Below are 13,321 nucleotides of genomic sequence, written 5' to 3'. Positions count from 1 at the left end.
TTTCCTTACAGGGAGTCTGTTGTCATGGTGTGCGGTCGGCATAACAACGGCACAGCCTGCTGTAAAGCGGGGAAGTAACCGTAAAACCGGTTTCTCCTTAGTTTGATCGAATGACGGAAAGAATGGGAGGTTTCTACACGAACACGTTGACGGCCTTCGAAATCACTTGTCATTGTTCCTGATCGTCCACACCCGGACCCATAAAAGCCTAATATCTTTTGGATACGTGATGAATATAATTACTATATTACCCTGTCATATTATATAATAATGTAACTTTATCATGTTATTATTTCTCACTTACAAAATAGAGAGAAGCTCCAATCTAGCTGTAAAATAAGGATTGTGCCTCTATTTTAAGTGATTCTGCTAACCTGGGAAAGTATCTCTTTCACGGTGCAAAATCTGGTGATTTTTGAGAGCTGTTCTGTGCTCGACGTATCCCTTCAGGCTCTAGGTGAAGGGGTCCTTGTTCACCAAAAATACAGAGCTGTCTTACTGACCTAAAGCGGCCTCTGTCTTGTCAGGACTCTCAAAGCTTCGGCAGATCTTGCATCTGTTTTTGCACGTGCCTTTTTTTTTTTTGTAAAGCCCAGTTTAAATGTTTTCATCTGAGTGCTTCGGGATATTACGGATGGGAGTGTTTTCTCAGTTTCTGTGCCCAGAGTAAGTGCATCCCACTGCGATTTCTGTGTGTGTTTCCCTGACTAAAAAAAAGGAGAGAATTTCAGCTGCACTCTTTCATTACAGAAGGTCAAATTGGAACACTTCGTTTTACGAAGTCTGGCTGGGCAGCCAAGGCCAGCTACAGCATACAAAACTGCAGAGGTACACTGTGTACATGCTGTAGGAGAATCAGAATGGACCCTCCTTATTTTTTGCAGGCTGTTTCTCTGGTCCAGCTCCTAGGTAGCTTACCTGTGCAGTATGATCAGCAGAATTTACAGACTAGCAGATTGGGATGGGCAATATCTTTTTTCTTTCAATAATCACTTTTACCCAATTCAGTAGTTTAATTATGTGCACAGGATAGGCTAATTATTGTGATTAGTTCAGGCCAGACATCGCAAGTTCCAGTGCGCTAACTGCATTCATGTACAGTTAGTATTTTTCTTCACCCAGTGATAAACTGATCTGCTGTTGCTGTGGTAATGATTTTGTAATTCTTTTTGTGCATGCTGGTGGACTTAAACACTTGCATTTATTATCTGTCTTGCTTGACGTCTCTGAACCGGTCCACTTTGTGTCACATTAGCATAATTTACGTAAATTAAACAAACAGTGCTGTGATATAATATTTTAATAATAAACACAGTATTTTTCATTATAATGACATTATTATTGTTTGGAGTGACCTACGTGATGCACCTCATGGCTAAAAGTATGTGGACACCTGACACCCAACGTCTCATGCCAAATTATGGGCATTAATATAGACTTGGTCCACCATTTGCTGCTATAACAACCTCCACTCTTCTGGGAAAGGTTTATACTGGATGTTGGAACATTGCTTCTGGGATTTGCTTCCATTCAGCCAGAAGAGCATTAGTGAGGTTGGGCACTGATTGGGCGATTAGGCCTGGCTCACAGTTGGCTTTCCAGTTGATCCCAAAGATGTTGGATGAGGTTGAGCCCAAGGCTCTGTGCAGGCCAGTCAAGTTCTTTCACACCGATCTCGACAAAACCACTTCTACATGGATCTCGCTATGTGCCTGGGGGCATTGTCATGCTGAAACAGGAAAGGGCCTTCCCAAAACTGTTGCCACAAATTTGGTAGCACAGAATCATCTAAGATTTGCCTTCGCTGGAACTGAAGGGCCTACCCCAAACCATGATAAACAGCCCCATACCAAGGGGTGTCCAGTTACTTTTCGTCAAATAGTGTATTTTGGACTATAGAAAAAGAGTCTTGAATTCATTGTGAACAGCCATAAACAATTTTGTGGTTAATCAAGGAGAAGGAGTACAGTTTCATAACATAATTTGTATATGTGCTTGCATTTTGCTTTTGGGCATGGAATTTACACGTCAGGCCCCTGACCCTTACGCAGTTTAAATGACAGTAATAAAGATAAAATATGAAAACATATATTATTCTAGACAGGGAACCAATGATATTTTTGTCTTTTCCTGAATTAGAAGGGCGACATCACCAACTGTGACATGCTCACATCGCCCTTGTGAGCTTCATAACCTTAGCCCCAGGCACCCATTAAAGCACATACACAGTAGCAATATGAACAGAGCTGCTGGGCCTAATGTGCAGCTCCAGCTCTTTAAGTAATAATGCAGTCCCTAAGGCTCAATGAGCCATGCAGCTGTCTTTATGGCTCGCGTGACCCAACGAGCCCGAAAGACAACTCTCTCCCAACCGTCTGCGGCGCTGACACCCAACGAAAGGTCGCCGCGTCCCGTGACCCGCACCGCGCGTGACCATTATGGCGGAGAGGTTCGGGACGATAGCGGGGGGGGTCCCCGATAGAACAGCTTTTCAATTTAAGCACCCCCCGCACCCGTCCGTACGCTCGCCGAAACGGCCCGTCGCTTTTTTTAAGCGGAGCTGTCGGTCTGAAAAGAGGGGGGGCCACCGTAACGACGCGGTGTCAGCCGGCTCTCCCCAGTCTGGTCACGTCTCGGTTTAAAGCCTTCGCAAAATAGCTTTCTCCAGCGGAGTGACATTTACAACGTCTGTCATCGCGCTGAATAAACTGCCGCCCTGAAGTGTTTGTGGGGACCTGTTGTGCTTAATTTAGGGAAAAAAAAGCCATGAAAGACCTTCAGCACTTGTCTCCATGTTAATCACTGTGTTATAGAATCGCTCGATCCGACGCCTGTAATATATCGTTCATGACAGGTTTTGACGTGCATCGCGAAGGAGAGATGAACATTCATTTAAAAAGGCAACCCGGGGAGCTCTATCCAACCAATTGAAAGTGATGATTCAGAGAGGACATTGTGGTCCACACTCCCTCTCTTGTCAGTACGGCGGTAACCTGTATCCGTCGCAATGACTACGTCGATGACGACTTCCTAACATCATCGTGGGATCACGCTTCTCTTCGGCGAACCAGCCTTGGCGTGACTGATGTTGCCTATTGACTTGATTTCGCTCTTTTGTTTCCCCATTCCTGCAGGTGTACAGCGAATACAGAGCGAGCCTGGCCTTCGACCTCGTCAGCAGTCGGCAAAAGAACGTAAGTCGCACGGACGAGTTGGCGCCAAAGTTGGCCTTTCTTCCGCCGCGCGTGGGCACGCTTTATCAATTCATGGCCTTGTCTTTCATTCCAGGCATACACGGACTACAGCGATTCGGTGTCCAGGAGAATGGGCTTTATTCCTCTGCCTCTGGCTGTTCTCGTAAGTCTGTTCTTCGTCTGAGGATCGGTTTGATCCCTCGCACGGTTTAACTTTGCCTACCCTAACGTCTCCTTGCCAACGAATCGGGCCTGTTTCCAGAGGAGCGTATTAAATTTAGCTTGCTTTCTGTTTGTCAGCACAGTGAGGCCGGTGCATTGATTTTATTCTGAGAAATTAGAACAATCCGGTAATCCAGAAGGCATTCATCGCGTCTTTCAATGCCTTTCATTCGCTCTCGCTGTTTCGTGCATCAGCCAAAGCCGCAAATGATTTTCACTCGGATGTCAATCACACAGGCCGAGAACACTTCATTTCCTCTGAAGGGAGTCACGTTTTTCTTTTTCATAAAACAATTGGATGATTGGCGTGACTCACGTCATACCAGTAGCTGTGCTACTGTAATGGCCTTTCTATGTGAGGTTTGCATGTTCTCCCCGTGTTCGCATGGGTTTCCTCCGGGCACTCCGGTTTCCTCCCAGTCCAAAGACGTGCAGATTAGAATAATTGGAGAGTGGAGTGAGCGAGCGTGTGCCCTGCAATGGTTTGGCGACCAGTCCAGGGTGTGTTCCTGCCTCTCGCCCATTGCATGCTGGGATAGGCTCCAACACCCCCAACGGCCTTCACCAGGAATAAGCGGGTTGGATAATGGACGGATGGATGTTGCTATCATTTTTGCCCTCGTTGTGAGTTTCAGGTTGGCTGAACTTTTAAACAAATGGCATGTCCTGCAAAGGGCACTGTTTCTGCTGAAAAGTTCAGGCGTTACGTTGGTAATTGAAAGTTACAAAGAGCAAAACATCGACTCAGCGGGGTGGATGAATGCATTGAGTTTAATAAGGTCTGAAAGTTTTAAGAATTTGAGAATTTGCTTGCTCAGGTGTTTTAAATGATGTCCTGAAATTCATGTGTTTGACAGCAGTCTTGTGATTGTATTCTCAGCTAATCCGGGTGGTGACGAGCTCTGTGACAATCCAGGGATCCCTTTCTTATGTGTGCTTACTGCTCTTCTACCTGGGGTAAGACTTTTTAAATTATGCAAAAGAAATCTCCACTGGGGAAAAAAACCATGAACTACACATGCAGAATGGTAAATTGGTATCTCTCATTTGGTTCCTATTGTTTTGTAATTTGCTGCTAAAAAACTGAGGCTTTTGTTAATAGGCATGATGGAGGAATGCACTCTGGGATTGCTCCATAGGGGTGGTTCACTGTTCATAGTATCTAAGGTTGTGGTTTTCACGGTTGTAGATGTGCAGAAAAATATATGCGTACAACTGAATGCCATGATTTCAAATTAAATCAGAGACCATAAAAGCAATCAATTGTGAAATGGAAAATAAACAATTTTTATTCCCCTTTATCTACAATGATTTTATGTGTAGATTCATGTTTGCAAATACCAATGTTTATGAAGATGCTGTGGCATTAGTGAACCAAAGGTTAATTCCCTGAGGACGTTATACAAATTGTTACATGCAGAGAATTCTTAAGTAAGTAGAGCAAATGTAGCTTCAAGTAAGCATAGGTTTAGATTACATTCGCTTGCATATTATTGTTTTAAATAGAAATAAAAAATGTAATGTCTGCTCGTTGGTTTCCAAACGGTCATAAAGCACATTACCGTTTTTTGGTGTATTTGGTTAGTGCTTTAATTATGGGTTTCTTTTTATTACTTTCCTTTTTTGTCTTTTTTACTGTCCCTCTGGTGGTGTAAATCGGAAGACATTTCCCGGGGCCAAAGCCGGCCTTGTCGCGTTCGGTAGCGTCTCCCTGGCTTTCCGTGTAAAAATAGCCGCTCGCGAAACGGGCGCCGGTGTTTGTGCCGCTGGAGTGAGCCGAGCGAATCCTCCGGGAACGTCGGCGACGAGGCCCGCTCGCAGCTGTCCGTCTCGATCTCCCGCCTGATGCATCGCGCGTGCCGACAAGCGCACGAAAGGGTCGAAAGAGAACGAGGATTCTCGTGAGCGCCGCGGATCTCAGCTCCTTGTTGCTAAGGCCGTTGAGGTTTATCTAAGACGAGATTGTCCTTGAAATCCTTGAACCCGCGCGGTTTGGTAAGTGGTTACAGAAACATGCAGAAGTCATGTTTGCAGGAGCTTAATTAATATTTTCTACTGGGGACATATCCATAAAATATCCATAAATCCAACAAGCAGTACAAGGATAATACCCGCGGTCCTGAAGACACATCATGCAGCGTTGCATCACAAAGGAGGCCATTTTATGTTAATCTGTGTTACAAGACCTTGTTCTAGAAACAAAAAAAGTGATTTTTTTTACCATTATTATTTATTTATCTACATTCTCCAGTATTGAATATGATCCATTCGCAGTGCTGGATTTCTCTGAAATGATTCTGCTTGAGTACCCAGGTCAAGGGTACAGCTTGTGGAGCCCCCTTCAGTCTAGAACCTTTAACCCCAGTTCCCTAGCAACTGTTCTGAGTGGCTGCAGTGTCACAGCGGACGTGAGATTAGACGTGTGGCATGACAGAGACAGGATCAGACACAGAGAATCTGACACCCCATTGGTGCACATGTTTATGGCTTAAATAGGATACATCTGAGGTACATAGATGCCCATGGGAGCGAATGCCATTTGGCGGCATCTCCAGATAACTGTTACCGATGCTGTTCGGGAGCTCGGAATGCTCTCTCTACGTAAACTGATTAAGATAATTACCGGCCTAGGGAGACAGGCTTTCACGGAGCTAAATACCACTCAGTTGACTGGCTAATTGAGTAAGTGCTACATTTGAATTTTTCCCTCTTCGCAATTTGAAGCCAATGGATGTCAGCGGTCTACGGCGAGGGGGGGGGGGGCGGGGGATTTTGTGGTCTGCGGGTAGGACGCCGCTCCTCGTAGCGTACTCTCGCTGGTAATGATACCGACGCTCTGGTACGCTAGCAGTGAGTTACTGCGTACGAGTCAGCCGTTTAGAATTACTGTGCTGTCCCAAGCGCAGGCGCTGCTGAGCGAAACGGCCATTCAGAGACACCGCTGCCGGTTCACTGTGCCGTAGACACAGTCTACAGGGAGCCCAGGTTGCATTCTCTCAATGTACGGTACCTGTGTTCTGGAATACTCCACTACAGTTAGCCATACACTGAATGAGAGATGGTGACAGTAATGGTATGGCATGCATTGCATTAAATATTGCAGTCAGAATTGAAACTCCATGAATATTCACTCTTGGAATGGTGATTTTTGGGTTTGGATTTACTCAGTTGTAATTAAATTGGAGGCCACAGTTGAATGGACTTTGTATTGAAGGATTTTTATCTCTGCAGTAGTAGCAATGTTGTCCAATCAAACTTTTTTCCCCTGTTCTGGTGTAGTGACTCAATGATAGAGAACAGGGAAGCACATCCTTTTCAGAAAGCTTTTGGCTAGTACTCCATACATACATCCTTTTCGTGTTCTACTTATCCCTTTTATTATGATGAACAGAATGAATGGTACGCATCCACCCTTGATAATTAAAATCAGCAATTTGATTAGAGTTTTTAACTTCCACTGTCATTCTTGTTTTGCATTTCAGACAATGGGTATGAGAAGTGTTTATGTAATCACGGAGAGAAGCGCTTGAAAATTTCCCAAACGCAGAGACAGACGTAATATTCCGAGCATACAGCACAAAAATTGAGACATGTATCGTGCACTTTATCTGGGGAAAGAAAGTGCGACACTCAAAGTATTACATGCCCGAGTTCGCCATAACCCCTCAGACTGATTCTCCTGAACATGCAAACGTCTTCTCAAGCTATTCTCCGTGTCCGCAGGATGATAACCCTGAAAGTGCTGAACAGCATCATTCTGCTGGGGACGTCCTGTCTGTACGTGAAGGAGGCCGGCATGGAGGAGAAGCTGTTTGAGAGGCCCCCCACTGCGCCCCCCAGCAGAGCAGGCAGCAGGGCGAAGAGCACACCCGTTGCCCCCTCAGGTAAGTTCAGTTTTGGCGGTGTCCAAAATAATTCAGTGAGCCCTTGGGTAAAGGGTATATCAATGCATGTTAAAAGGCATACTATGCAGGATTTATTCCCTTGCTGCGGTCCTGTGGTCATGCCTAGAAACATCTTGAACACATTTTAGAAGAATGAATACCGGTAGAGGAGCACGGATTCGGCAAATGTGTGCAAAGACAAAGAGTGCATCGTAGACATGACTGAACATGGTTATTGTATAATATTTTCAAGGTAAATATCCTGCACAGTATGCAGGATTAATGATTTGTAATGAGCTTCATTTTTTATCTTTATGAAGCAAAACTTTAAGCGGATCGTTGATTTATTTAAACTTTTCACATGCTGTGCTAATAGAATGGAATTAGATTTTATTTCTTTCCTTGCTTGTTATGTTAAGTACATTTCAGGAACATTTTTGGCATAATGTGCAAACAATCTGTTCACCTCTATAAAATCTAGCGCAGATATGGCTGCAACAAACAATTAAGGGATTCAGTTAAGGCCCCGACAAGCAACTCGTCTACAGATACCTTTTCCAAATATGTTGTTGCTTGGACACCAGATTTGGACACAAGAAGTGTCTTGAAAGCTAGGGCTCATTCTACACATTTGCATTTCAGGTTAAGTGACTTCTGTAAGATCTTGCTGACATCATTTGGAAACTATGTATTTCAGTGGAGAGGGGAGTCTACTTTATATAAGCATTGGACAGTGGTCAGGAATCCCCTAGAAACCTTTGTGTAATGCAGCGCTGTCATGGAAACATATTTGAAGAGCGGCGCGTTTGGGGGCACGTCCCCGAGGCCTGCCGGAAACGAACGGCGTTTCCGTGCCACGGTACGCGCGCGAGACGCGGCCATTCCGAGCCGAACACCCGAGGCAAAGACAAGGCGGAGCTTAGTGAGGTGGGAAGAGCCTTCTGGTGTGGGCCCAATGAGGAGCTCGTTATCTGCTGCTTATCAACATCGGTGACTGGGCAGGGGCAAGGCTGGCCCGCAAAATGCTCATCCGGGGGGGACGATTCGGCAGTACGCAGCGGGGTGTACCCCACCGCGTACCCCAGGCCTGTTGGGCACGCTGTCCGCACAGCAGACTCACTCCACGGTGACCACAGACGAGCTGCTCTCCCACCCTCCAGTTCAAATTCTGGCGAAACTGCAGGACAATATCTGCCGTCAATTCCGATCAGACTGCCCTCTCGTCAATGGGAAACCAAAGTGCTTTTCAGGGCAATGGGCCAATTTAGCCAAATTAAAAATGAAGGCACCACCGTCAGTACAACAGTCTTTCATTAAGCGGCAGCCAGAATTTTATTCAAAATACGGGAGAGAAAGTGAGCACCATTTCAAAAATCAATGGGATACAACATTGGAGCCTGAATGATCGCATTAATTTCATTATCGCACCCTGTAATTTCAGAATAAATGGGTCAGATTGCTATCTGAATTGATGGAGCCGATCATTTCTCTGGGGGCTTTTAGGTAATGCCTCAGCTTGTAAATTACTAATTAATTTGATAGGATACTAATTGAAAAACTGTCTGTTTAGGTTCTTAATTGAGGACAAAATCGGCTTCATGAGCTCCCTTTTGGTTCTCTCTCCCTGTTTGGTATCTGTCAGGAAAAATCCATGGGCTCCAGAATTTATCTTTCTTTTAGAATTGCTATTTATCATTCCCTCTCCTGCAAAGATCCCAGTTAAGTAAAGTTTAACTGTATAAACCTTATTATTATTATTATTATTATTATTATTATTATTATTCCAAGAACTGCTCTTAAAATTCTTCTTCTACAAAACTTTTCCAATTCCACAAAACAGGTATGGTACATCTGTAGACCTACATCTAACCAGGTATTACTGTTCTTGTGGTTTTGTTAAAAGATGGCCGAATGAAGAACCAATTAACTTTTAGCGGGTGCGGCTTATCACAAAAATGCTAAAGTAGTGGAATTTGGGATATATATTGGCATACATATTAAGACTGTCCCTAAAGTACTGTCCTAATCGCTTAAAACCAATCTCAAAAGATCCCACTCCTCTTATAAACAAATCTGCTCAGTGACTCATGTCCACTGTATTGGATTTCTGCCTGGACCCTGGGAATTGCTTCGGGTAGCTGCTATTATTATTATTATTATTATTATTATTATTATTATGATTATTATTATTATGATAGAATTTGCTGTTGTTGTTAATAATAATGTGTTATTTGAATTATTAAGAGCTATCTTGGAGCGGTATGCTTTAGATCAGCTCTCCACCCGATTAACTAAGCCGCTGGCCCATGTCTCAGACGTCCATCAGCTCAATTAAAATTCCTGTCACTCACTGGACTGGGGGTCGGGCGGCCGGGCCGGTCCATTAAAACCGAAACGAGCGCACGGAGCAGCGGCGATTCCGAAGGCGTTGAACACCGAGCGCCGCCGTCGGAGCGGGAGCCGGAGGATGCGGCGGGACAACGCCGCGCGAACCTTTAGCGTTTATCTGCGCAACAGGCCCCACGCGCCCTCTGCAGCTCTGCCGGCGCTGCGCATCTGGTCACCCGGCTTTAGCCGTCTTTCCCTGGATCTGTCTGCTCGCTATAGCTCTCTTTTTCACTCCTTCCAACGTGACACCAAGTCTTCCGGCTCTCCAGATGCCGCCATTTTGGCTCGTGGCCTGCTGTCCCAACCCCCCTCTCGCACACGGGCCAAGAACGCTTCATCCCCTCTGAAGGAGTCGCCGTTGTTGTTTTCCAGGAGGGCACGAAAGTGGACTAGAACAACAGGAAGTGTGCAGTGCTTTCGTCAAAACCAAGTTTCTTTCACAAGAACAGCTTCGATCCACGCCCGAAGTGCTTGTTACGTTTTTCACACACTGTGCAGATGGAACTGAAACTGCTTTCGCTGCCGTTCGTTTCCTGTCGGTTATTTTCCAGCTGTGCCTCGCAGTAAAATGGCGGAGGAATTTGCATGCTGCGGATGTGCTGCCTGAGGTTTTTTTCCCCTCTGTTATTGTCGCAAAATCATTATTTTTATGAAATACTCCATTCGTACCACTCATGAACATAATCCCACGGTGAAACTGTTGCACGCGAAGCATCTTAACATAACTAGGCCAACTGGACAGCGTTTGACACGCGGTACCGAATCAACTTGGCAAATAGACTAGAATTAAACTGCTTTATCCTTACAGCGTTGATGTCCTTTCCCAGACAAGCTTGTCGGACACTCACAGCATAACCGGCAACTCGATGCGCTTTTAAGTCACTGTGACCGCCAGGTGCCTGACCGTGACTGTCTTCCTAGGGACATCAGTGTGGTATCAGAACCTCACCAGCAGGCAATGAGGTTTAATTGACTTGTTTAGAAACAAGTCATCCGTTTCATAGTCGTTCATTCGGTGTGTGAATTTACAAGGACGCTCTTCTGGGCCAGTGCGCTGGCGTAGGACGAACGGCCGCGTTTATCTTTTATTGTCTTTTATACATTTTCCGTTAGATATTATCTGTCTGAAGCTACTGTAAAACTGATAAAATGCAACAATAATTGCATTCACTGCTGCGCTGTATGTAAGCGTTAGAGATTTTATGGATGAAAGGTTTGAATATTATACATGCAGTGTTATATATTGCAGTTTTTTTGTTTAGCTGTATGTTCGCATGGCACCACAGTCTATCTGGTGCTGGCATATTTTCCATAAGGCTGGGGGTGCAGTCAACCAACAAGTTCAATGCAAAAACCAAAAATGAGTCAGACTTTAAAAGTATTTTAGTCCCATATTTAGACTCAAAATTTATTTCTGTTACTTTTTTTACTATATGAGACAAACAGATTTCCTGCGAGGTGAGACAGTTTCTCATTTCAAGATTTTCCAGTGGGGTAAATCAGTTTCACTTGAAAAACAAAAAGTTAACTTGAAACAAGCTAAGCATTTTCTAAGATTTCTAAGATTTTACATCTCATTACAAGAGTGTTGCGGTGTTATACATATTACATGACTAAAATACTTACTTGCTTTGCAGTGTTAAACATATTACTTTAGCAGGAACTTATTCCACTGAATTAAGTTGGTGTATATAATTTAAAAATCGTCAGAATTAGTTTTTATTCTTGCGCGAGAGATTGTGTAAAAGGTCCTCACGGGTCTCAGCGCTAGTGAAACACTAGTGGCGTTCCACCTGCAGTCTGAAGGCCTGTGGGCTAACCTCCCTCCTCCTTTCTCCCAGCTATCCCAGCCTCCCCCGCTAAAGACCAGAGCCCCACCCCCTCCGGCACCAGCCAACCGGCCGGCAGCGCTGAGGACCCCGCCCCCCAGCACCCCGTCGGCGACCCCGGCGAGCTCCGGACGGCCCCCGGCGAGACGGAGGAGGAGCCCGGGACGCAGGAGGGGGCGGAGCTCAAGCACAGGCCCCCGAAAAAGGACCTGCTGGAGATAGACCGCTTCACCATATGCGGGAACCGCATCGACTGACGTTCGCGGCGTCACCGCCCCCCGCCCCTCCTTTTTCGGGACGGTTCTGGGTTTGGTCGCGGCACGCCTAGGACGGGCCGCCAGGGGCCCGTCAGCCAAAGACAGCGGCGCTGGGGTATTTATTGAGACCCGGGTAATTTATTGTTCACTGGAAGCGTGACCGGTAGCTTTTCCACTGGGCGGACCCGTTCGGCCGGGCCTCCGGCGAGCGATGGCGGGAAGAGTCGCGGTAACCAGGGTACGCCGCAGGACTCCTCGAACAGGAAGGAGCGAGCCGTCAGACGGCGTGGGCTCAAGAGCCCGGACTCAACAGGGTTTCTGACGAAAAAAAGCGGCCTTTGGTCCAAATATGTGCCTAGAGCGGTTTTTTGTTTTGCTTTAAATAAATTTTAAAAAACGTCAGCTGTATAAATATAACAGGATACCAACAGGATATGCATTTTATTTAATAACCTTCCCCCATCAGCCTACTACCACTAAATCCAATTTAATTGACAGTGTGTTCACCTGCTAAGAGTTCACTCAATAATTCCAGCAATAGTACTGACCGCCAAATTGGTCTCAATTGTAATAAGTTATCCGGTGGTGCTTCTTCACAGTCAAAGTGTGGGACTCCTTCACAGCTGGGTAATCAGGCTTTATTGTCATGTTACATTTGGACAAAGTCTGAATACAACTTCCACTGGTACCGGATGCCTTAGTTCTGTGCTGGCGATTTAAACAATCTTTGTGTTTTGACTTCTACAGATGAGACTAATATTTAAATTTATTTTAAGTTATATATTTAAAGTGTAGTAATATATTAATAAAATCTCGCCTTGGGCAAGCGTGTTTCTGAAGTATGACTCCACGCCGTGGGTAGCAGTGACAGCATATGGGCTTTGGCATACTTTGTGTTTCAGCCAGTGAAAGGCTTGCGGCCGTCGCTGTGAATTCTACCTTACCGCTGTCATCACTGTAGCAGTCGTTTGACCCTTTCTTATAGCACGGACCAGGGGCTGCTCAGCTCCAGGCCCTGCAGGCCACAGCGCCTGCAGGTATTTGCTCCAACCATGCGCTACACCACCAGATTTCACTCCTGAACCACGGAGGTAAAGTAATTAGTGAAATCAGGGGGTGTATTGCTCGGTTGGGCTGCAGAACCTGGCGTTGAGTCGCACTGGTATTCACAGATTCCTTTAGCTTCCTGTTTTCTTTAGACTCAAAGTGTAAAAGACTCCGTCCGATGTTGCAGCATAAAATTCCTCAGATGTGTAATAAATTTGTATTAAATATTTTTTTATACAATAAAATTCAGTACCGGCTCTCATGAAATTGCTACTCAACGGATTTTCACTTCTAATGCTCATCGGCTTCACAGTTTCTCAACTTTATGGCACTATGGCTTTGCTTCACGGAGCTTCAGTTCTAGTTTATGGTGCTTCAGATTTGCGGAGCTTCTGTTTTATGATGCTTCAGTATTAGTTTATGGTGCTTAAGATTTACAATGCTTCTGCTTCAGTACTAGTTTATAGTGCTTCACATTTACCGTGCTTCTGCTTCACGGT

At 45.3% G+C, this 13,321-nt stretch overlaps 1 protein-coding gene across 1 annotated transcript in view; it reads left to right on the top strand.

The window, feature by feature from the left end:
- The window catches only part of tapt1a (transmembrane anterior posterior transformation 1a), a 34,709-nt gene extending 22,548 nt beyond the window's left edge, over positions 1 to 12,161 (top strand). Inside the window, exons 10-14 of the mRNA XM_064344435.1 lie at positions 3,135 to 3,194; positions 3,289 to 3,357; positions 4,297 to 4,373; positions 7,140 to 7,300; positions 11,530 to 12,161. Of these exons, the coding sequence (XP_064200505.1) occupies positions 3,135 to 3,194; positions 3,289 to 3,357; positions 4,297 to 4,373; positions 7,140 to 7,300; positions 11,530 to 11,774 (612 nt within the window). The 3' untranslated portion in view covers positions 11,775 to 12,161. The remainder of the gene's footprint in view (positions 1 to 3,134; positions 3,195 to 3,288; positions 3,358 to 4,296; positions 4,374 to 7,139; positions 7,301 to 11,529) is intronic.
- Positions 12,162 to 13,321: the final 1,160 nt, after the last annotated feature.

Source organism: Anguilla rostrata, chromosome 7 (genome assembly GCF_018555375.3).
Source record: "Anguilla rostrata isolate EN2019 chromosome 7, ASM1855537v3, whole genome shotgun sequence".
In the NCBI taxonomy this organism is placed as follows: Eukaryota; Metazoa; Chordata; class Actinopteri; order Anguilliformes; family Anguillidae; genus Anguilla; species Anguilla rostrata.
Note: the sequence above shows the minus strand (reverse complement) of the source record. Positions and strands in the feature narration are given on the sequence as shown.